The 25234-nt window shown below is 46.1% G+C and overlaps 2 protein-coding genes and 1 non-coding gene across 5 annotated transcripts in view; all 3 read left to right on the top strand.

Moving 5' to 3' along the window:
• The first annotated feature begins 8913 nt into the window (after positions 1 to 8913).
• LOC123939260 lies at positions 8914 to 18333 on the top strand. Its single transcript, XM_046001161.1, is given in 8 exon segments — positions 8914 to 9061; positions 12575 to 12675; positions 13272 to 13703; positions 14614 to 14644; positions 15796 to 16911; positions 16914 to 16988; positions 16991 to 17094; positions 17176 to 18333. Coding segments are annotated over 8 exon segments (3165 nt in total).
• The window catches only part of MATR3 (matrin 3), a 55448-nt gene continuing 39557 nt past the window's right edge, over positions 9344 to 25234 (top strand). For all 3 annotated transcript variants that reach the window (XM_046000532.1, XM_046000535.1, XM_046000530.1), the window contains exons 1-4: positions 9344 to 9421; positions 10782 to 10826; positions 21007 to 21088; positions 22073 to 22148. The gene's annotated coding sequence lies outside the window, so the exon portion shown is untranslated. The remainder of the gene's footprint in view (positions 9422 to 10781; positions 10827 to 21006; positions 21089 to 22072; positions 22149 to 25234) is intronic.
• On the top strand, positions 21794 to 21994 carry LOC123939539. The gene has a single exon (XR_006817906.1). It is a non-coding gene; the product is annotated as a small nucleolar RNA SNORA74 (small nucleolar RNA).

Here is a 25234-nt window from a genome sequence, read left to right as displayed (position 1 = left end):
GCCATCCAGCAGCAACAGGAAGTGGGAGGGAGGGAGGAGAGTGGACAATGGTGTTGTAGCCCAGTGCCTAAAACCACTTCACCCAGCAAGGTTGGCAACTGGCTTTTTTCTTTACCCTGGAATCAAGAAACAAAGATATCCATAGGGGGAAAAGCATAAATGGATAGGAATGACTGAGGAGAGAGGAAAGAGGAAAAGTGGAACACAGAGTAAGAAGAGGAGTCAGAAACATACGGACAGGCAAGGAGACAGAGGCAGATACAGAAGTCTGAAGGACTAACCCTGCCCCTATCATTTGGGTCACTGGGCTGGAGAGGAAGGTATTGGAAAAGATTCAGTTTTGACCTCTTGGGATTCCTTAGATGATCCCTCAAATTATCTCTGGCCCCACCTGACCCAGGAGGCTTCTGCCAGGGACCTGCCAGCCCCCAAGCCAGGATATACTCCATGCGAACCCTCATCAGTAGGGACAGGCAGTGATGGAAAAACGCAACTGCTCTGGGAACAGCAGTCCCTGATTTTCATCTTTTTCAGAAAAGATCACAGAAAAGTCCCTGCGTTCACCATCTGTTTCCTAACTGGGGACTCCAGCCTCTGTTCTCTGAGATACCGGCCTAACAATATTCCAATCTACAGGCACAGCACAGAAACTCCTCTGAGCTGGGAGCTGGGGAAGCAGCCCCCACTCCCAGGAGCCCCCAGATGCCAAGCACGAGCCCAAGTTGCTAATCGTGCCCGGTTCTTGCCAGCAGCCTCACGGCTCGCTACTGAGGCTGTGATGCCATCTGCTGCTCAATTTAGGAAACTGGCTGACTGGCTGCACAGCTGAGGCCGATCAGGGTAGGAGTGGGGAAGGGGGCCCGCCTGGGTCTCAGAAGAGCCATGTCTTTGTCTGAGGACAGACCCAGTACTGGACGCCAGGGGCAGAACAAATGCTCTGTTCCCTGTCATCATTCTCCATAGACAGGTAGGATGCCTCTCTTTTACAAGAAGGTACCTCAGGGTTCTGGAGGGATGGGTAGGTTGGCTCTGCCCTTCATCAAAGTCCAGTGTTGTTTCCAGATGAAATTGCCCAGAGGGGTCCCAGCCTGCCTTTGAAGTTCCACAGCTCTCCTCAAAATAGTTTTTTGTTGTTGTTTCTTTTCAGGTTTAAGTAAGATTATTCCAAGTTATATGAATTGGGTAAATGGAATAATGAGGCCAGGACTAGAGAAAGTGGGGCTTTGAAGAAATAAGCACACTCACGCTGAATTGAAATAAGACCTTCAGACTCTCAGTGGGTTTCTGACGTTCCTGATGCGTTGTCCCTTTTCAGGCCTCAACCCAGGTAGGGTTGTGAGCTCCAGTGTTACAGGACCCACATGAATGTCAGGCACGTATTTTTAATATTTGTTCAACTAAGGGCTAGTTTGAGGAAATTTCCTGCAAACCAGCTGAGGGGGCCAACCTCTGAGGTGATCCCCATCTCTTGAAATTCACCCTCTTTTAGTTCCCCTCCCACAAAGTACAAGGGTTAAGCTGGGTGGCCAATATAGTATGACAGAAGTAATGGTATGTAATTTCCGAGATTAGATTATAAAAGAATCTGTGGCTCCCTTCTTCATGTCCCTCTCTCCCTCCCTCTGTCTCTGCCTCTGCCTCACTCCCTCATCGCTTACTCTGAAGGAGGCCAGTTGCCATGTTGTGAGCAGTCCTAGGAAGAGGCTCCTGTGGTAAGAAACTAAGGCCTTCTGTCAATAGCCACATGAGTGAAACTCAAGCAGATCCTCTTAGGAAGACTTCAGATGACTTCAGTCCTGGCAGGAAGGCTGCCTGCAAACTCATGAGCGACCCTGAGCCAGCTCAGCTGAATTACTCCCATTTCTTTACCCTCAGAACTGAGATAAATGTTCAAAGTTGGGGGTAATTTTTTATGTAGCCACGTAGTAAATCTGTCATCTAGTATTATTGTTATAATATCATGGCATATCATCTGCATTTTATCACTTAATTTCCTTATAATATTTAATATGTGGACCCTACCCCCTTTTAAATTCATCTCCTTTTACCCAACCCTCTCCCCCCTCAGCCTCCCCAAGGCTCACTCGTGCTTCACTCCAGCCCATCAAATTTGCTCTTCTCTCTGGAGCCCCCAGCCAGCTACCCCTAAATCTCTGCAAGGTCTCAGTCACTCTCGGTCACTCCCCTATCTCCCTGAGGTATGTATTTATATGCAGCCTTTTCAGTGTAGCTTTCCTTGACCCTCTGCGCACCTGAACTGCAGCTCCCACACGGACCTATTCTTTTCCCCATTTTTATCCTTAGTCTTTATGATTATATAACACAGATAATAAGATACATTTTACACATTTATCTTATAATTTCTTTTTTTTAAGATTTTATGTATTTATTTGAGAGAGAGCGAGAACACAAACAGGGGGAGAGGCAGAAGGAGAGGGGGAAACGGAATTCCTGGGCTCGACCCCAGGACCTAAGATCATGACCTGAGCTGAAAGCAGACGCTTAACCAACTGAGACACCCTGGTGCCCTATTTTATAATTTCTATCTCTCCCCTTGTAGGTAAGCTCCATGAAGGCCATCATTTGTGTTTTTGTCTATTTTGGTCACTGCTCTAGCCGTAGCACCTGGACTAGTGGTTAGTGATGCATGTAACAAATGTGCGTTACATATTCAGTTGAATGGGGGGAAAATGTCATAATTCATCAATTATAGCATATATATCTCCTAGATGCCATACCACATATCACATGCCACGCTATGATGTCACATGTATATTGTATTTGTTTATTTTTTAAGATTTTTATTTATTTATTTGACAGATGGAGATCACAAGTAGGCAGAGAGGCAGGCAGAGAGAGAGAGGGGGAAGCAGGCTCCCCGCTGAGCAGAGAGCCCACGGGGGGCGGGGGGGGGGGGTGAGCCCCATGTGGGGCTGGATCTCAGGACCCTGGGATAATGACCTGAGCCAAAGGCAGAGGCTTTAACTCACTGAGCCACCCAGGCACCCCAGTATATTGTATTTAAATGCAGTATAAGGTAGTGCAGAGAGTCTAGAGCTATAAATAACAAGACCTAGCTTTGTTACTTACTGGCTAGCTACATTACCATAAGAGAGGCACATATCACTCTCTGAGCCTCAGTTTTACTGATCTGTAAAGTGAGATTATTATAACCTCCCTGTCCTACCTATAGTGTAGGTGTAGAAATCAAATAATGAATGTTACAGTATTCTTTTAAATCTAACATCTTTGTTTCTGAAATGTTTTTCTAAGGCCATGTCAAGTGTCTCGGGATATACTCTTCGGGGCTGGGGAAGATAAAAAGGTCAAAGAGGTTTGGGAAAGTTGGGTTCCAGTATATCAATGACTCCTCTTGGACATTCACAACGTTTGGCTTATGAAAGGCTCTGAAAATCCCGTAGGAAAGCTCTTTTCCTAAAGCACCTGACTAAACTTGGTCTTGATCTCTACAAATACACACAGAGCAGTGCCCGGGGTTGTCAGGATGGTCTTGCAGGAAGGAAGTCTAAAGTTTCTGAAACAGAAATCCTCGTGGACTGGGCAATGAGAATCAACAGCTGAAATGGAGATTAGGAGGAGGGAGGAGGAGGAGGAGGAGAAAGAAAAAGGAGGAGGGAGGGAAAGGGAGAACAAAGGAAAGGAAGAAGAAAGAAAAGTGGTGGTGAAGGGAGAAAAGGACAACTAAACTCCTCCCTGTTGAAAAGATCTCTACAGAAAAAGACAACCTGAAATTTCCCAGGGCTGGAGGGTGGGGGAGGAATCCAAGAATCCTGGATGCTGCCCACAGAGCCCAGCTTATTCCTTTGAGCGTTGCCTCTGCCAGTTTCCACAGTTGGAGCTCAGGCTTCCTTTTCTGCTTCTAGAAACCTCTGATTGTAGAGATTTCTTCTGTTTCAGGGAGGAATCAGGTAAACCAAATCAGCAGCTTCTCAATTTAGTGTACTTATTAAGTGCCTGAAATGACAGTTGCCATTTTTCCTTTCCTCCTGAGCAATAGCCTTCCTGGCTGCATTCATCTCTCCCTAGCATTCCTGGCTTGGAAAGGGGAGAGAGGAGCTGTGGTTTCTCCTCCAAGACTCCCTACGCTAAGCGCTAAGCAGGAGAGGAAGAGGTGGGCGGGTTTATTCTTGAGCTCCAGATAGGCCTGCCCCAGGCCAGTCCACATACTAACAGAAAAGGATGTAGCTCTCTCCGGCATCCCCTCACACTTTCAGCCCTCATGGCTAGGAAGTCCTTTGTTACATCTCATTTCAGTCTTTAACCTATAACTTCATTTTGTACTGTCTTTCCTTTACCCCAGAAGAAGGGAGTGATTTGCCTGTCCTAAGTTGCATATACAGAGCAACTTACACTAATCAATATGGTTATAACCCATCTCTCTGTGTATATGATTGATGAATATTATTCGAGGAACCCCATTTCCTACCAACTGGAAGACTGGGCTCTTCTTCTTCTTCTTCTTTTTTTTTTTTTTTTTTTTTTTCCAACTGTGTGATTCAAAGTGGGAATAGGGAAGTCATGAGAAAGGAAGTAACATAGGATAAGCATCTGCCTGGTCCCTTACATACAACATCTCATTCCATCTTCACAACCACCGAAAATGTAGAGATTATAATTCCCATTTTATAGGCAAAGGTACTGATGTCCAGACGTCACTTTAAGTCAAACAGCTGACATGCAAGGTGGTGGAGTTAGAATCTCACCAACACCCGACTCCCAAATCCATGTTCTCTTTACCCAGGGGCTTGACTATGTTACACAGAAACCTGGACCTTTGGTTTCTTTCCATTGTTTGTGATATATTAGGTTTATTTCCTAACATGCTGGGATTCTGGCGATTATCATATGTCCATTTACTGGAGGGTACACTTAACATCAAAAAAGTATAAGTAATTCCCTCAAGTCTTTCCTGTGACCAAATCTGAACTCACTTCACCTGATGTCTGCCTGCCTCATCAGACTGTAATCTCCATAATGGTAAGGACCATGTTTGTCTTCTTCATCACTCCATCTCTCCTAGTGCCTACCATCAGAAAGAGAAGACTCCGTAAAACAAGGTAAGAGAATCTGAGAAAAAGATTTAAAAGGCCAACATTTAATTTAAAGAAGGAGAAGAGAGGTAGCTAGGAAGAGACTGAGAGACAGCAAGATAAGAAAACTCAGCACAAACAAGCAAGATAAAAATAGCCTCTTGCCACTGTCCTTTTAAAATTACTTTCTATATTTGAGCCCAAGTGACAAGTGAAATCTCCTCTGTAATTTCCCATGTGTTCAGCTTAATGAATTTCTGGCAAATGGCTTCAGCATTGGAGGGCCAATTTGGACATTGTGGGGGTGGAGTTGGTGAGAAAATGAAGGGTATGGAAATAGACTAATTGAGTCTAGAAACCAAATGAAGAGGTGATTGGAGGCATGTGAGGAGGGAGCCAACTCTTGGAACTTGCTCAACATCAAGAAGGACTGGGAACTGGTCTTGCTCTAGCTGATGTCGTTACGAATGTTTCCCTACATGCTACAGAAAAAGGCCAGAGTCCCAAGATGCCTCACAACGATTCTTTCTGTCACACTGCCTATCTCCGAAAGAGCTTTAGCTGCTTATATAAACAGCATTGTATTAATGATTTAACTTCTGCCACTGGAAGGAATAAAGAGACTCTGTCTCTTTCAGGTCCGTCTGTAAGTCTTGTATGCAGTAGGAATACCATAAATGTTGAACCAAATCATTATGAGGAAGGGAAGCTAGGGTGTGCAAGGATGGGAATGCACAGTCTGCTCCTTTACATCTGTTCATGCTGCCCACTCAAATGTATTAACTTCTCTCTATACTGAGGAAGGAACTCTGAGGGGCTATAGGACCCAGGATAAAAAAGTCCTCTCTAAAAATTGGCAATGACCATGCAGACCACAATTTTAATCAGAACTGCATATCTTTTATGTCTCCTAGCATATTTTTCATTGTTGTTTTAATAGCTTTTTTGGTATATAAGTCACATACTATACAATTCACCAATATAAAGTATAGAATTCAGTGGTTTTTATTATATTCACAGATGTGCACAACCATCACAATTTTAGAATATTTCATCAGTACCTCAAAAAGAAACCTAGAACCTTGACTTTTGACTCCCTTTCCTTCAGACCTAAGCAGCCCTTAATCTATTTTCTGTCTCTATAGATTTTAGTATTTTGGACTTTTGTATGAATGGAATCAAACAACATATGGTCTGGCTTCTTTAATTTAATGTAATATTTTCAAGGTTCATTCATGTTATAGCATGAATTAGTACTTTTTATGAGTTAATTCCTTTTTATGACCAAATGATATTCAACTGTATGGATATCCCACATTTTATTTATCTGTTTGTCAGTTAATGGACATTTGGGTTATTTCAACCTTTGATATAATGCTGCTATGAAAATCTGTAAATAATGAATAATGCTGCTATGAAAATCTGTGTACAGGTTTTGTATGGACATGTATTTTCACTTTCTGGGGTATGTATCTAGGAGTGGAATTGCTGAATCATAAAGTAACTCTATGTATAATCATTTGAAGAGCTGCCAGACTGTTTTTCAAAGAAATGGCACCAATTTACATCCCCTCCAGAAGTGTATGAGGATTCCAATTTCTGTATATCCTTACCAATCCAACTATGCTTTTGAGAAGTAACAAGGACAACTACAGTGCCCCACTCTAATCTGGATAGCTATTACAGAGAAGCAGCAGGAGAAGTAGAGTACACAGGGATGAAGGAGGGATCCCTCTTTAACTTTAAGCTCTTAGGATCATCCAGGGGAAATGCTGCCATCTCTAGTACTCCCCCTGACTCTGACATCTGCCCAAGGATATCTATACTTTTTTGTCTTTTTCCCCCACTAGATTTTAAGCTTTAGGTAAACAGAGATCTCTATTGGTCTGACTTTATCTGCTGCACCTGAACAGGGTCTGGCAAGTGGTAGATGCTCAGTAAATACTGGCTGACTGACTGAATATGTGATTGAACATTTCTCTACTGGTGGTTCCTGTCCAGGCAGGAGAGGAAAGGTATCAATCTCAAGGGAAAAGTCTTCAAGAAAGGAAGCAAAGACAATTTAGATGGAGGAGAAAGGGAAAGGCACACAAGAAGGTTGGGGACCTAGCGCCCCTTAGGGCTAGATAGGATTATGAGGTGAAACTCAGAGCTAATGGAGCTACCTTAATCCTTTGCCTTTCATCTCGTTGCATTTTTTTTTCCTAGAATTTTTTCCTTTTCTTTTTTGTTATTGTTCCTAACAATTTTGTCTTTGCAAGAATAAGAAACATTAAATTAAAATGTGGAAGGAGGGACGCCTGGGTGGTTCAGTTGGTTGGACGACTGCCTTCAGCTCAGGTCATGATCCCGGAGTCCCGGGATAGAGTCCCGCATCAGGCTCCCAGCTCCATGGGGAGTCTGCTTCTCTCTCTGACCGTCTCCTTGCTCATGCTCTCTCTCACTGTCTCTCTCAAATAAATAAATAAAATATTTTTTAAAATTTTATAAAAAAAATAAATAAAATGTGGAAGGAAAAAAAAAGAATAAGAAACAAAAGACCACATCAATCAGCTCACCAAAATGAATTTAGAATTTAAAAGGTTAGAGGCTAAGAAGGTTGACGATGAAGAATTTTTTAACTAGGAAATACAGAAATCATAACCAAGGTTTTCCTCGTTAGAACACTGAATGCCCTATACCTAAAAAAAAGGTGACTACATTGTCAATGACAAGACAACACGGCCCACCACTCACCCTTACTCATAATGGCTGGCCTGTCTTCCACAAAAGTCCTGCCTCGTACCTGACTAATCTACGAATCCAGTAGTCCCCAGGTCATTGGGCTTTCTCTCCATCACTAGCCTCAATTACTTCCTGTCTCTTGTCTGAAAGCACACATGCACATATTCACAAAAACCTCATTTTTCCTTTTCCTGAATCCTCAGGGCAGCTCTCTTTCTGCATTTTGTGTGTTTGGAAGAAAAGAAAGCAAAATATATGAGATGTCAATGTAATTTCTCCTTTAGCAGAGCTCCACAGGACAATTACCCACCCAATCTGCAGGGTTTTATAGCTCTCATAACCCTCCTTTATGAACACACTGTGACAGCCGGATGCAGGCACTGATTATTGCGGCAGTCTTCAGCCACATTCCTATTTAACTGCAAAGCCGAGCTCCTGCCTACCCGCTCAGCACTGCTCATGTGACTTTTTTAATTATCGTATTTATGTAAGCCTTTTCCCAATCAGAGCCTGTGTCCAACTCCATCAAAACTGGAGGATTTGTGCTTACTACTTCTCCTGTGTCTCTCTGGCCTTAGAGCCTAGTGTCTCTCTGTAGCTGGAATCAATTTTGCACTCTGGCCTTTCTCAGCAGAGGTCTGTGAGGATTGGGATGCACAGGAAGCACATTTTCTTTCATTATGACAGCTGAGGGAAGATAATAAAACATGTTGGCAGATGCCAAGGGCAGTGGCTGATTCCCACGGGTGTGCCTGGCAAAGGTGCCAGGTGTGATAGATGAGCAGACCCGATAGGCTTTCGTGGGGCTAGGAAAGAGGGGCTCCAGCTTTACCAACTGTTCAGCAGGACAGAATCGTACTGACTGCAGCTAATGGGAGAAGGAAGTTTTAGTGTTGGAAAGAAATACTGATAACCTGGTGGGCAATCTGTCTCAACTCCAGATGTGGCATCTTTGGCAGACTGCCACGGTACAAGGCAACTCTGACAGAGAAAGCCAATGCTCTTGAGCGACTGCAACTCACCTAAGGATCCCACTGCAGGGCACCAGGGATGCTGCCCCACAGAGTTAGGCTGGAGGGGTGCCAGGCATCATCTACTGGAAAATCTTCTGGAGAGAACCTGAAAACTGAGGTGACCTATGTGGGTGGGCGAGCCATCAGCTGAGGGACAAAGCTACTGGAGAAAGCCTGATAGATCTCAGCGGGAGGTGGAAAGAGCGTGGGCTGCTCCTGCAGGAACCCAAAGGCACCACACGCGCGAGAGGAACAGGCACTCGCTGTGGGCAGGTAGGAAGCACGGCCTCCCTTCGGACACCCCAAGTTTAGTCTTTAGCACGTCCAAACCCAATGCTCCCTCCCATCCGTAAGAAACAAACCGGATGGGAGTCAAATAAAGGTAGCCCTCGTGCAGATTCCTGCCCCTTTTATTGTGAGGTGCTAGCTACTCTAAGGAGTATGTTCACCTCGGCCACCGCTCCCGCATTTTTCTAACCCGGACTTTCCTGGGCGGGGCTTCCGGGCCCCGCCCACTGAGGGCCTGCTCAGTGTCCGCCCCGGGGCGGGGCTCCCCTCCGCTTCGTGCGATCCTTTCCCCTCCGGCCTCTGCTCTGGCGGGAGTACCCCGGCCGAGCTCCCAGACACGTGCGGGTGAGTTAAGGGCCAAGTGGGGAGAAGCCGTGGAGGTTTACCAGTTCGGGGTGAGAGGCATTGGTGGGAAGCCTTCTTCCGGGGCTCGGAATGAAATTGGGGTTCGTTCCATCATGACCCCGGGTTTGGAGGGCATCCTGAAGAGTCGCTGGGAAAATGTAGCCGTAGAGTCGCCCCCTGTTATCTACCATCCCTCTTGTCCTTGGAGAGTCACCTAGATCCGGTCTGAGAGCCTCGCTTCCCGGACGCCTGGCGCCAGGGCCAGGGGCTGGGGAAGATTTGGGATGAGCACGTGTCCGGGTGGAGCTCGGTCAGGTCGTTCAACCTAAGACCCTGAAAGGGGCAGACTGTTTTAAGATTCATTTTTAGACTTGAACGATAAGTCCCCTCTATTTTACCTTTTCTCTCAATTGTTTGGAGTTGGTTAAGAGTGAAATTAGAGCTTGGTTGGAAAAAGGTATTGTCTTAGATACCCTAATCTTATGTAAATAAGGTAAATTACTATGGTGAATGGCTAAGAATGTTTATTAACATTCTTGCAAACATTTTGGTTACTGCTTTCACCCAATAGTTGAGGTCGTTGGCAGGAATGGCAGCTTGTTTCCAGTTCCTTTCATACCCATTATCACATCCGGTTTTTATAAAGTACTGCTTTTATTGTTCCTCAAAAGGTCTCATAATCCACATCCTCTCCAGTCTAGTTCTAACCATCCTTCACGATTTTCACTGCCCATTGCTCTCCCAGGATAATTTTTCCACTTCTGTTCCCCCCATTCCTCATCTCCTTGCCTGGAATGTAGTTTTTGATAACAGCAAGTGTTTATTGACCACATATTCTATACCAGATATTCTTAGGCTTAATTTATATTCTTTTTAGATCTAACAACCAGCTTGTGTACAGAGTATTATTGATAACATTCCCATTTTACAAATGAGACTGGGAGGTGCAGAGAGGTTAAATTACTTGTTCATTGTTAAATTGTTCATTGTTAGCTGTTAAGTGATAGAGCCAAGCTTCCTCCTACTTGTTGACTAGACCTTTAATATGCTGCTGTTGAGGGGCCCCGGCTGGCTCAGTCGCTAGAGGATACAACTCTTGATCTCGAGGTTGTAAGTGCGAGCCACATGTTGAGTGAAAATAACTTAAAAACAAAATGTTAAAAAAAAAATCCCCATGTTGAGTTGCTGTGGCACGTGGGTAACAAATGATGTGAGAAAATAAAGCTAACCAAGGAACAGCTTTTTGTTTTATTGTCTATTTCTGTGACTCAGAAATAAGTTACACGGTTTGCGGGCAGAAGTCTTGAACTTCACATAAGTGTTCATCACTGTTGGCTGACTTTAACCTGATGTGCTTCAGTTGCAGAGGGGGACAGGCGTGGGCTTTGGACAGAGGCAGCCCCAGGTGAGTGCAACTTCATTCTCCTACCTTCCCCCCCCAGCGGTAGGCAGCTGCCTAGGTTGACCTGTACCTAGGCAAGTGTTACACTGCTGGGAGAGAAGCAGCCAACAGCTGGTTGGCATTCTGGGCCTGGTTCATGCCAACTCTGTTATTAACTATACCAGGATGCCAGCATAATTGCTTATTCACGAAGGTTAAATCTGTAAGGGCATGATTTTGCAGGGGGACACCTAAAAATCCAAATCTTTTTGAGTGGTTCTTGTTCAACAGGTTTGGCTAGTATGAAGTTACTTGAATCATTGCTTGGAAACCGAACAAAGGTAATCAAGTCATGAGTAATGTAGAAGTTGAGGGAGAAAATCACCTTTTCATTGTTTGAGTGCCTACCAGATGCTCCAAAGGGGGTGTGTACAGGGAAAAAAGTCAATGGGATTTTTGTAATTTTTCAGTTGCAAATCAAAGTGCCTGGCCCCCACTCCTGCACCATACAGAGCTAGTCATGCTGATCCCTTTGTCGAGGGTTTCATAGATGTAGTTACCTATAGGAACGCCTGATTAGGGAAATTTTGGTGTGAAGTTGCTTTAAAATTATGGGCATTTTTCTCTGGCTCTTTAATAAAAGAGAAAAATACCAGTAGACTGAGAGGCTCTAGGCAGTAGGCCTAGCCACAACCATACTAATTTCTTCTTTAGGCTGATACTATATTTTTGTGAGTTTCTTACTGATTTTCAGGAATGAACAGAGTTGTTGGCCCCTTTGGAAGCAGTAAATACTGGGTCCCTTTTTGTAGTGATTTTGTTTTGGATCGCTAATTTTCTGAGAAGAAATGCTTCTCAGTTCTAGGCAAATACTTATCACTCAGGGTGATGCTGCAGATTATCCAATAGAGCTGACTTAGTTGCTGCTTCTGTGGAAAGTGACATCCTCGATTCCACAGGAGGAACTGGTAAGGATTTTAGGAAGCAGGGGAGTAGTTATTTATAAAAGTCAGCTTTTTTTTTTAAGATTTTATTTATTTATTTGACAGACAGAGGTCACAAGTAGGCAGAGAGGCAGGCAGAGAGAGAGGAGGAAGCAGGCTCCCCGCCGAGTAGAGAGCCCGATGCAGGGCTTGATCCCAAGACCCTGGGATCATGACCTGAGCCAAAGGCAGAGGCTTTAACCCACTGAGCCACCCAGGCACCCCTATAAAAGCCAGCTTTGTTCTATCAGTTGGCTTTCCTTAAAAAGGGTTCTCTTAGCTTAATGTTGAGTGCTTTGTGTGACTACCTCAGATGTTCATTGTGAATAGCCTTTTACAAATGGGGTCTTAGTGAAAGACCCCCTTCCTCCTTGCTGAGGGCTTTTTCCAGAGTGCTGGAACAAGGCCGCCATGCCAGAACAAACAGCTATGTCTTTGTCTTGAACCTAACTCCTGGCTATGCTTGATTTAAATGGACCAATCAGGTTCCTGTAACTAAGCATCCACTTCTGTAAGTCCGCCTCCCGCTTCCCCGCTCTACACCTCTTTCCCGCCTTCGTCTTCGCGCGCGCGGGTCCTCCAAAGCCAATCCGCTAACGCCAAGTATGCCTTTTTCAAATGTTCAAACTGTCAGCCAATCCGCTCCGCGCCACCCAAAACTTGTTTGTACCTGTCTATAAAAACCCTGCACCTCCCCAGCCTGGTGTGCTCAGCTAGCAGGAGCTGCTGACCACCCGCAGGCGCCCGCGTTACGATAAAGATCCTCTTGCTGATTGCATCCTGTGGCAGTGTTGAATTCTTGGGTACGGGGATCCGCAGGTCTTTCATTTGGAGGTTCCACCGAGATCATCGGACTCCTGCCCAAGGATCCAACCGACTCCCACCGGGAGGTAAGCTGGCCAGCATTTAAGCCTTAATAACTGTGTTCTCATTTTCTGTCTCGTGCTCGTGTTCTCGTCTCCCGTTTGTTCTGCCTATACGCCTGTATAGGACTGTACTACTACGCGTAGTAGATCTGTATTCTGGGCAGCTTGAGAAGGAGTTGACGAACTCGGACTTCTCCCCTCCCACCCTGGGGGACGCCCCAGGGATCAGAGGGGCCCGTTTTTTCGGGGCCCCACACGTATCCGAGGGATACGTCTGTCTGTGGGCCACAGAGGATTCCTCACGGCCGTCTGAATCTGTACTTTCGGTTTCGCACCGAAATCGCGCAGTGTTTCTTTTTGCCGGCTCGTTAAGTGTCTTGTGTGTTCTGTGTGTCTTTCTCGTTGCCCTTTGGGTTTCCCTTGATTCCAAAATGGGACAGACTCTTACCACCCCTTTGAGTCTCACTTTAGGCCACTGGAGAGACGTCCAAATCCGAGCCAATAACCTGTCGGTGGAAGTCAGAAGAAGGAAATGGCAGACCCTTTGTACTTCAGAATGGCCTACCTTTAACGTTGGGTGGCCCAAAGATGGAACCTTTAACATCCATGTTATTTTGCAGGTCAAAGAACGAGTCTTCGACCAGGGACCCCAAGGCCATCCGGACCAAGTACCCTATGTTGTAGTACGGGAAAGCCTGGTTGATGATCCGCCTCCTTGGGTCTCTCCCTTTGTTCACCCAAAGCCCAAACCCCTTCCTTGCACCACATCTCCCCCAGTACCCTCCGCTCCCCCCGTCCCTTACCCCATCCCAAATCCAACCGACCCTCCCAAGCCTTCTTCTTCCTCGAACCTATATCCTATAGTCAGCGATCCCCCTTCTCCACGGCGTCCTAAACCACAGAAGATCCTTCCTCCGGAGGACTCCCCCTTAATAGACCTTCTAACCGAAGAACCTCCCCCTTATCCCCCTCCCCCTCCTGTGCAAGCACCAGATTCCACAAGGGAGCCGGAACACCCACCTGAAGAACGCGACCCCTTGCCATCCCCAATGGTGGGAAGACTTAGGGGTCGCAGGGAGCCGACACAGGAAGGAACTTCCAAGTTCTTTCCCCTGCGCCAAGGAGGAGGGCCAGGCAATCAACTCCAATATTGGCCCTTTTCGGCCTCCGACCTATATAATTGGAAGTCCCATAACCCTTCCTTTTCGCAGGACCCCGTAGCCCTAACCGCTTTAATTGAATCCATTCTAATCACACACCAACCCACCTGGGATGATTGTCAACAACTCTTGCAGGCTCTCCTCACCACTGAGGAGAGAGAAAAGGTTTTCCTGGAGGCCAGAAAAAACATTTTAGGAGAAGACGGAAGGCCCACACAACTCCCTAATGTGATAGATGCCGCCTTCCCTTTGACTCGTCCGGTCTGGGATTTCAACACGGCTGAAGGTAGGACCCACCTAAATCTTTACCGCCAGTTACTCATAGCAGGTCTCCATAATGCGGGGCGCCGCCCCACCAATTTGGCTCAGGTAAGACCGGTCACTCAGGGGTCAGAGGAATCTCCAACCGCTTTCCTAGAAAGGCTTAAGGAGGCTTATCGCAGGTATACGCCCTTTGACCCAGATAGCAATGAGCAGAGAGGAAACGTTTCCATGACGTTTATATGGCAGTCAGCACCAGATATAAGGAATAAACTACAGCGCTTAGAGAATCTACAAGATTTCTCTTTGCAAGATTTATTAAAGGAGGCAGAAAAGATTTTTAATAAAAGAGAGACTCAGGAAGAAAAGGAGGAACGACTTAGAAAGTTGCAGGAAGAAAGAGAGGAGAAACTAAAGAAGGAAGCTGAGGAAAGGGAAGAGAAATGAGAACGTAAACGAAGTAAGGAACTTAGCAAAGGCAGCCAAGGACCAGAGGCAGGAAAGTCAGACAGGGAGGGAGACATAAGGAGGCCCCGAGTAGACCGAAACCAATGTGCCTACTGTAAAGAAAGGGGACATTGGGCCAAGGAATGCCCGAAGAAATTCCGACACCCTAAGGAAAATGCTAGGCAGGTCACCAGACTTACGGCTTTAGACGAAGACTAGGGCCGTCAGGGTCAGGAGCCCCCCCCGAACCCCGGGTAACCCTAACCGTTGGGGGGCAACCAGTCACTTTCTTAGTAGATACAGGGGCTCAACACTCCGTTCTAACCAAGAGCCTCGGACCATTAAGTGACCGGATGGCATGGGTTCAAGGAGCAACAGGAGGAAAACAATATAAATGGACTACAGAGAGAAAAGTACATCTGGCTTCAGGTAAAGTTTCTCACTCATTCCTTCATGTGCCTGACTGCCCCTATCCACTCCTGGGGAGAGATTTATTAACCAAGCTCAAGGCTCAAATCCATTTTGAGCCACAGGGGGCCACTGTGACCGGCCCCAGTGGGACTTCTTTACACGTCCTTACCCTACAGTTAGAAGAAGAATATAGACTTCATGAGGAGCCCTCCCAACCTCAGAGAAATATAGAGTCCTGGCTGGCGTCTTACCCGGATGCCTGGGCGGAAACAGGAGGAATGGGACTAGCTATCCAGCAGCCCCCCATTCACATACAATTAAAGGCAACGGCCGTTCCTGTCAATGTTAAGCAATATCCTATGTCCAATGAGGCCTACCAGGGCATCAAACCGCACATAAGGCGGTTACTAGACCAGGGCATTTTTAGCCCCATGCCGGTCCTCCTGGAACACTCCTCTGTTACCCGTCAAGAAACCTGGCACCAATGATTACCGGCCGGTCCAAGACCTAAGAGAGGTCAATAAGAGGGTAGAAGACATCCACCCTACGGTGCCCAACCCTTACAACTTACTTAGTTCCCTGCCTCCAACCCACTTCTGGTATACGGTCCTAGATCTCAAAGATGCTTTCTTCTGTTTGAGACTAAGTCCTCAGAGTCAGCCCCTCTTCGCCTTTGAATGGAAGGATCCAGACTTGGGAATATCAGGTCAGTTAACCTGGACACGGCTACCACAAGGGTTTAAAAATAGCCCAACGCTGTTCGACGAAGCCCTTCACCAGGACCTGGCCGACTTCCGGGTAAGACATCCCTCTCTGATCCTGCTCCAGTATGTCGATGACATTCTATTAGCGGCTACCAATGAAGAGGACTGCCGAACAGGTACTGGGAACCTCCTATTAACCCTAGGCCAACTGGGATACAGGGCATCCGCAAAGAAGGCCCAGATCTGCCAGACTAAAGTCACGTACCTGGGTTATGAGCTATATAACGGCCAATGATGGCTAACAGCCGCGAGAAAAGAGACTATCTCTGGCATTCCCGCACCTCAAAACCACAGGCAATTGTGGGAATTCTTAGGAACCGCAGGCTTCTGTAGACTGTGGATTCCGGGGTTTGCGGAGATAGCGGCTCCTCTGTACCCCTTAACAAAACAAGATACACCTTTTGTTTGGACTGAGCAACAACAGCAGGCATCTGATCATATCAAACAAGCACTCCTTACATCTCCGGCATTAGGCCTGCCAGACATAACAAAACCCTTCGACCTCTTTGTTGATGAAAAACAAGGATTTGCTAAGGGGGTCTTAACTCAAAGGCTCGGGCCTTGGAGACGCCCTATCGCCTACCTGTCCAAAAAGTTAGACCCCGTGGCGGCAGGCTGGCCACCATGTCTAAAAATGATAGCAGCAATCGCGGTCCTCATCAAGGACGCAACCAAACTAACTTTAGGACAGCCCCTAACCATCCTGGCTCCACATAGAGTGGAGTCTTTAATCCGCCAACCACCAGTCCGCTGGCTGTCTAATGCTCACCTGACTCATTATCAGTCCCTCCTCCTGGACTCAGACAGGATCCAGTTCGGACCTATAGTGACTCTTAACCCCGCAACTTTATTGCCCACTCCTGGGGAGGCACCATTGCATGACTGTCACCAGATCCTTGCTGAAACACATGGGACACGGCCCGACCTAACTGACCAGCCCATGAAGGATGCAGACCTGACCTGGTATACTGATGGCAGTAGCTACCTGCAGGATGGAAAACGACGAGCAGGAGCGGCCATCACGACCGACTCTCAAATTGTATGGGCAAGCGCGCTACCAGAAGGCACCTCGGCGCAGCGGGCAGAATTGATCGCCTTAACTCAGGCCCTCCAACTGGCAGAAGGTAAGAATCTTAATGTCTATACAGACAGCAGATATGCCTTTGCCACTGCCCATATTCATGGAGAAATTTATCGGCGGAGGGGACTACTAACCTCTGCGGTAAGGAGATTAAAAATAAGACCTAAATACTGGCCCTATTAAAAGCCTTATTCCTCCCCAAGAAGCTGAGCATATGCACTGCCCTGGCCATCAAAAAGGGGACACCCCTGAGGCGAAAGGAAACCGCCTAGCTGATGTGACAGCCAAACAGGCAGCTTTGGGGCCCCAACTATTAACTGTTAATACACTCACTGAGATAGAAGGGCCAGATGAGACCCCCATTTGGAATTATGAGCAGGCTGACTTGGACTTCATACAGAAGATAGGGGCCAATTACAACTCAGCCCTAAATCGATGGGAATACCGAGGAAAGGCCATAGTACCTATAAAGATGGCGAAGGAACTAATAAATCACCTCCATCAGCTGACTCATCTGAGCGCGAACAAGATGAAATCCCTAATGGATAGGGTCAATTTAAAAAACTACTTCCCTAAACAAAACTTCCTTCTTCGTCAAGCGGCCGCTAATTGTAAAGCCTGCGCCCAAGTCAATCCTGGGAAGACTATTATTGGACCAGGTGTCCGGGTACGTGGTCCTCGACCTGGTACACATTGGGAAATTGACTTTACCGAAATTAAACCTGGTATGTATGGATATAAATACCTCTTAGTTTTTCTAGACACCTTTTCAGGATGGACAGAAGCCTTTCCTACTAAAAAGGAAACCGCCAACATAGTCGCCAAGAAGCTACTGGAGGAAATTTTTCCAAGGTATGGAATGCCCGAGGTACTAGGGTCTGACAATGGGCCCGCCTTTGTCTCCCAGGTAAGTCAGTCGGTGGCCAAGCTGCTGGGGATTGATTGGAGACTACATTGTGCTTACAGACCCCAGAGTTCAGGACAGGTAGAAAGGATGAATAGAACCATTAAGGAGACTCTAACTAAATTACTGCTTGAAACTGGCTCTAAAGATTGGGTATTGCTCCTACCTCTAGCACTCTATCGGGCCAGAAATACTCCAGGCCCCCATGGATTAACCCCCTTCGAAATTCTCTGTGGTGCTCCGCCCCCCGCTGTCACGTTCTTTGCGCCAGATATCTCTGCTCATTCCCCCTCCCCCTCCATACAGGCCCATCTGCAAGCCTTGCAGCTGGTGCAACAAGAGGTCTGGAAACCCCTGGCTGCCGCCTACGAGGAAAAACTTAACACCTCATTGTGGCCTCATCCCTACAAGATCGGAGACATCGTTTGGGTCCGCAGACATCGAGCCACAAACCTTGAACCTCGTTGGAAAGGACCCCACACGGTACTCCTGACAACGCCCACGGCGCTAAAAGTTGACGGGATTGCAGCCTGGATCCACGCCTCCCACGTGAAAGCGGCACACCCGGAAGAACAGACAGGACACCCTCAGAACTCGGAATGGACCGTCCAACGCTCCCCAAACCCACTAAAGATAAGACTCATTCGCCGTTGATCTTACTCTTTTGCTTATTCTCTTTCCCTTCCCCTATAAATGGCACCAGCCCACATCTCCCCAAGCAACTAACCTGGCAGGTTCTCTCTCAAATGGGGGAAGTTATTTGGTCCAGTACGGCCCAACACACCCCTAATACATGGTGGCCCACCCTGTATCCAGATCTCTGTAAACTAGCTATGGGATCTTGGGACATAGGTCAACACGATGATCCCCATAAGGCACCAACATCCCCTACAAGCAAGGGAATGTCGCCCCCTAACCCCCCCTGGGGTTGCGGAAACAAACCACGACGTTACAAACTTAGTGTATTCCCCTTTTATGTCTGCCCCGCGCCAAAGAATAGTAACGCTAGAGGACGGGCCTATAGATGTGGACTTATACCTATAGATATGACTTCTACTGTGCGGCCTGGGGATGCGAAACTACAGGTGATGTCTATTGGAAACCCACCTCAAATTGGGATTTTATCACTGTATTAGCTAATTATACTCATCCCACCCTAAATAACCCCGGGTCATCCGAACCTTGTGACCAATGGTGTCACCCCCTTAAGATCACCTTTACAGAGTCTGGAAAGAAAGCTGTCCACTGGACTAAAGGATATAGCTGGGGCCTCCGACTCTATAAAGAATATTATGATGAGGGACTCATATTTATTATAAAACTCTTAATAAAGTCCCCCTCTGCAGCCATAGGACCTAATCCGGTCCTGCCAGATCAGAGAGCCCCTAACCCGCAGCCCAAGGGTTCTCGCCTAACGCCCGCCACCACCATCATTCCACCTGACCCCGCCTCCCCTAATACTCACAACCTCTCCTTGGTACCACCAGTTTCAGACAGACCATCTCCTGGCACCGGAGATCGACTCCTCAACCTGATAATAGGGGCATATCAAGCTCTCAATTATTCCGATCCCCTCCTTACTAGGGACTGTTGGCTCTGCCTAGTCTCAAGCCCCCCTTATTATGAAGGGGTAGCTACAACTGCCAACTTTGCCAATCATACTTTCCCCCCCACCACCTGTTCCTCCTCTCCTAGCCACAAGTTAACCCTCCCTGAAGTATCAGGCCAGGGACTATGTTTAGGCAAAATACCAGCCTCCCATTGGACGCTATGCAACATGACTATCACCATCCCTCCCAGTAACTATTACTTAGAAGCCCCCAATGGAACCTATTGGGCATGTAATACCGGATTGACTCCCTGCATCTCTACCCAACTCCTAAATGCCACCACAGATTACTGCGTTTTAATCCAACTTTGGCCCAGAATAACTTACCACAGTTCAGAAACCGTTCTCGACTTCTACAAAGGAAAAGAGAAATTCTGATATCGGAGGGAACCCATAACCCTAACCATAGCCCTATTGTTAGGAGTCGGGGGAATAGCGGCAGGAACTGGGACAGGAACTTCTGCCCTACTTCAAAGCACCCAGCTTATGCAATTGCAAGTTGCCATGACCGCTGATTTAGAGGCTATAGAAAAATCAATCACTGCCTTAGAAAAATCCTTAACCTCCCTTTCTGAGGTCGTTCTACAAAACAGAAGGGGGTTAGACTTGTTATTCTTAAAAGAAGGAGGGTTATGTGCAACCCTCAAAGAGGAATGCTGTTTTTATGCTGATCAAACGGGTAGTTAGGGAGACAATGGATAAACTCAGAGAAAGATTGGCCCAGAGAAAAAGAGATTTTGAATCCCAGCAAGGCTGGTTTGAAGGCTGGTACAATCGGTCACCTTGGTTCGCCACTTTATTATCCACCCTTTTGGGACCCCTTATTATTCTATTACTGATTTTATCGATTGGCCCTTACATCCTAAATAAGCTTGTTCAGTTCATCAAAGACCGCTTATCAGTAATCCAGACAATGGTACTGACACAGCAATATCAACTCCTCAAACAAACCGAACCCCAAGCTGACATAATATAAGTACAGGACAAATGGATATAAGATTCTATCCATGATAAAGAAAAAGGGGGGAATGAAAGACCCCCTTCCTCCTTGCTGAGGGCTTTTTCCAGAGTGCTGGAACAAGGCCGCCATGCCAGAACAAACAGCTATGTCTTTGTCTTGAACCTAACTCCTGGCTATGCTTGATTTAAATGGACCAATCAGGTTCCTGTAACTAAGCATCCACTTCTGTAAGTCCGCCTCCCGCTTCCCCGCTCTACCCCCCTTTCCCGCCTTCGTCTTCGCGCGCGCGGGTCCTCCAAAGCCAATCCGCTAACGCCAAGTATACCTTTTTCAAATGTTCAAACTGTCAGCCAATCCGCTCCGCGCCACCCAAAACTTGTTTGTACCTGTCTATAAAAACCCTGCACCTCCCCAGCCTGGTGTGCTCAGCTAGCAGGAGCTGCTGACCACCCGCAGGCGCCCGCGTTACGATAAAGATCCTCTTGCTGATTGCATCCTGTGGCAGTGTTGAATTCTTGGGTACGGGGATCCGCAGGTCTTTCATTAGGAGTTGAGATATCTAGAGGATTTGGGGAATGGTTAGCTTTAATGGTAATTATAGGCAATAAAAAGACGATGGGAAATAACTCTGAAAGGTATTGAAAATAGGGTAAATCATAAATGGCAGACAGCATTGTTTCCATTTCTACAGAAAGCAGCTTCAGGAGCTGCTGTTTTAGTATAGGGTGTTGAACCGTGAAATCTTTTTCTTTTTTAGGATGACTTGAAAGTAGGGCATCATTGGCCCTCCTGAAGAGAGGAAATTAGTGACTGGTGAACAGTCGGTATGGCATTCTCAGGTAAGTGTCCCTCCCTATTCATTCCAACAGTGACTATTTCCTGTGTGGCAGGCCTGTTTGCTAGTTGGTATCCATCAGAAAGCAACATCACCAATATTTGCCCCCCAACAAGTTCGGCCTCTGAGCAGTGAAAGGCTAAGTGGGATATTGGTGGTTATGGCCTGAAGGCATGTAGGATCTCTGAGATTATCTGTACCATTCCATCTGTAGAATGTATAAGGAGATTGTAAAGTCCAGGAAAGAAAGGACGGTGTAGGGGCGCCTGGGTGGCTCAGTGGGTTAAAGCCTCTGCCTTCAGCTCAGGTCATGATCCCAGTGTCTTGGGATCAAGCCCCGTGTTGGGCTCTCTGCTCAGCATCGAGCCTGCTTCCCCATCTCTCTCTGTCTGCCTCTCTGCCTACTTATGAACTCTGTCTGTCAAATAAACAAATAAGATCTTTAAAAAAAAGAAAGGATTGTGTATCTTGGGTGTTCACTGCTAGATCCCAGTCATAGTGCCTGGCACATAGCAGGAATTCCGTGAATGTTGGACAGAATGACCGAAGGCATGGGAAAGGGGTTCCTGTTCCCTGTTTGTTTAAAGGGCTTGGCAGCAGAGTCTGCCATCACTGCTTCCAGGCTTGTGGTTTGCAGTCAACATTGAATTCATGGGGATACCTGTATCCATCTTCTACTTGAGTGACTGGGTAGCTGTTTTGGGAGTCACCCAGTGGTTGTCAGCTATCCAGGCTAATGTGATGCCCTGGATGGTGTTACACTGTTGGAAGAACAAACGCTGCCTTTATTGAGGTCTGGCTTCAAGCACTGTTTTGGTGTTTTGGCTAAGTACTCTCGGGCAGCGTTTTGCACCTCTGAGAGTGGAGTAACTCCTTCTGTGGAGTTGGTCCTAGTCTGGGTGCAAACAGTTTTTCGTTTTTGTTTTTTTTTTGAGAGAGGACCCTATCCTAGGGATAGCTTGTCATTCCTTTCCTCTTTGAATCCTAGATGACTTTACCTGAGAGAGAAATCTGCCTCCATCAGGACCTCAGATGTCTGACAGCCCTATGTGACACCAGGATAGGTAATGTATATAGTTCCTTTTGTTGTGTAGGTTCTCATTAACTTGTTTCAGCTCAGATGAGTGGTGTGCAATAACAGAAAAAATATCTTTATTGGCCTCTGCTCCCATTCTTGGCACATTAATTCCCAAAACTCTTTTTTTTTTAAGATTTTATTGATTTATTTGAGAGAGAGAAAGCATAGAGGGAGAAGGAGAAGCAGGCTTCCTGCTGAGCAGGGAGCCCGGTGTGGGGCTTGATCCCAGGACCTTGGGATCATGACCTGAGCCGAAGGCAGATGCCCAACCGACTAAGCCACCCAGGTGCCCCAGAATTCCCCAAATTCTTAAAATGATAAGAATGCTAGGAGCATCTTTTGTTCTACTATTTGGTCTTTGACTCTGATTCCTAACACTGGCTCCTAAATCCAGAAATTTCCTGGGTGATTGGAATGTCTTGTTCTAATGAGACTGGTCACCAGAAAGGCCAAGCAATGATTAGAGGCTTGGAAGTTTCAGCCCCACCTGCATTCTTCAGAAAGGGGAAAGGGGCTGGAAATGGGAGTTACTAATTGATCATTCCCACATGATGAAGCCTCCATAAAAATCCTAATAGTGTGGGGTTTAGAGAACTTGCAGGTTGGTGAACATTTGGAGTACACCAGAGAAGGCATGGAAGCTCATTGCCCCTTTCCACATAGCCTTGCCCTGTGCATCTCCCATCTAGATGTTTATCTATAGCCTTTCTCATATCCCTTTAAAATAAACTGGTAAACAGTAAGGAAGCCATTTTCCTGAGTTCTGAGACTACTCTCGCAAATTAATCAAACCTGAGGGGGTAGTTTGTGGGAACCTCTGATTTATATCAGAGACTGGTCAAAACTTGTTCACTGGTAACAACTTGAACTTGTGATTGGCATCTGAAGTGAGGGGCAGTCTTGTTGGACTGTGCCCTTAACCTGTGGGGTCTGACTCTATACACTCCAGGTGTATAGAGTGTCAGAACTGAGTGAAATTGTAGGACACCCAGCTGGTGACACAGATTTGCCTGGTGTGGGGGAAAACCCACACACACATCTGGTGTCAGAAATGGTGAGAGTGTGGTAGTAGTGTGAGAGTAAAGTTAAAATATAAAGTGAAGTGTTCTTGGGGCTCCTAGCTGGCTCAGTCTGTAGAGCATTGTAGAGCATGTGACTTTTTTTTAAGAGCATGCGATTCTTCATCTCAGGGTCCTGAGTTCAAGCCCCACATTGTTTGTAAAGCTTACGTTAAAAGAAAGAAAATTTTTTTAAGAACTGAGGTTTTCTTGGGGCACCTGGGTGGCTCAGTGGGTTAAAGCCTCTCCTTCAGCTCAGGTCATGATCTCAGGGTCCTGGGATCGAGCCCCACATCCAGCTCTCTGCTCAGCAGGGAGCCTGCTTCCTCCTCTCTCTCTGCCTGCCTCTCTTCCTACTTGTGATCTCTGTCTGTCAAATAAATAAATAAAATCTTTAAAAAAAAACCTGAGGTTTTCTTTATAGGTGGGAAAAATGTATATGATTAAAAACTGTATATGAGGGGCGCCTGGGTGGCTCAGTGGGTTAAGCCGCTGCCTTCGGCTCAGGTCATGATCTCGGGGTCCTGGGATCGAGTCCCGCATCGGGCTCTCTGCTCAGCAGGGAGCCTGCTTCCCTCTCTCTCTCTACCTGCCTTTCTGTCTACTTGTGATCTCTCTCTCTGTCAAATAAATAAATAAAATCTTAAAAAAAAAAACAAAACTGTATGTGAGTTCTAAAAATTTATGTAGAGTACGAGAATATTAGAGAGTGCTTCATCTGAAGTCCAAGGCTTAAACTAAAGTCTCATTTTCTACAGCTATGCTGTGCAATACATAAGACTGTTCTACTGATAAAAACTTAAATCTGCTTTTCCATCTTAGTATTTAGTGACTACCATCTTAGACAGCTCCAAGAACATTTCCACCAATGTGGAAAGTTTTGTTATATACTGCTGTTCTGGAGCAAATTTGGAGACGGCAAATTTGCTGTAAAAGGCCAGACAATATTTTAGACTTGGGCACCATAGTCTCTGGTAACTGCTCAGTTCTACACTTAGAATAAGAGAGCAGCCGTAGGCATAAACAGTGTGTCAACTAGTGAGCATTGCTGTGTTCCAATAAAACTTTATTAATGGACACTGAAATTGGAATTTTGTAAAGTTTTCAGGGTTATGACTAAAAATTTCCCCCCTTCACTCTATGCTTCAGGGGTTTTCAAAAACAGATTGGCAGGCCAAAATTGGCCTGTGAGCTAGAGTTTACCAATCCCTGTTATAGAAAATGAAATTCAAGCCTTAAAGATTGCCAGCTCATTAGTGACAGGTTCAGGGCCAGTACCAACATGTCTCTGAAAAATTCAAGGTTATCAATACCTTTACCTTACAGCAAGGCTTTACCATTCTGCCCTTAAACTCTACCTCTTTTAGAGGACTGAGATGACTTTAGTAAATTATCCAGCAGTAGATTAGTCCTCATTTCTTGTGTTTGGAGTTTGTTGTATATACTCTTTGCACAGCTTGCTTTTGTCATAGTGATTCTCTTCATTTTTAATATATTCCCGAAGGAGAGGTTCTAAGAAAAAACAGCAGTCTTCGTTTCCAGCAGAGCCTGATCACAGCTTCAGTCCTATGTAGTGAAATAGAAATGGTCCCTAAGGAAGGAGGATGACTTTTGTCATGACGTCAGGGTTTAAAATCTGGGATGGTAAGCTCCTCTGAGCATACAGATCATCTTCCTGACCACTGTTAAGGCTACCCAGGTGGAGGGAGGATGCCTCTTTGTTGCCACTTGAAAAGGATGATTCATTGATGTCTGTGCCGGTATTCAATATCCCAGGAGATTTCAGTGGCTTAATCATGCACATTAAAATAATGTAATGGGATTTCCTACTTGATAAGTGAAGTTAATTAGTCACCTACTACTCCCTGTTGACTTGATTTTTTTTTTTTTTTAATTTCCTGGTGAGGAAATAAAATGATGAAGTAAAACATTTCAAAGTAACTCTTTTAACTCCAAGCTGCCACCTCCTGTTGTAGGTAGCAATTAGGAGACACAGTGACCCTCTTAATTGTCT

This window comes from Meles meles, chromosome 3, assembly GCF_922984935.1.
Source record: "Meles meles chromosome 3, mMelMel3.1 paternal haplotype, whole genome shotgun sequence".
NCBI lineage: Eukaryota > Metazoa > Chordata > Mammalia > Carnivora > Mustelidae > Meles > Meles meles.
Note: the sequence above shows the minus strand (reverse complement) of the source record. Positions and strands in the feature narration are given on the sequence as shown.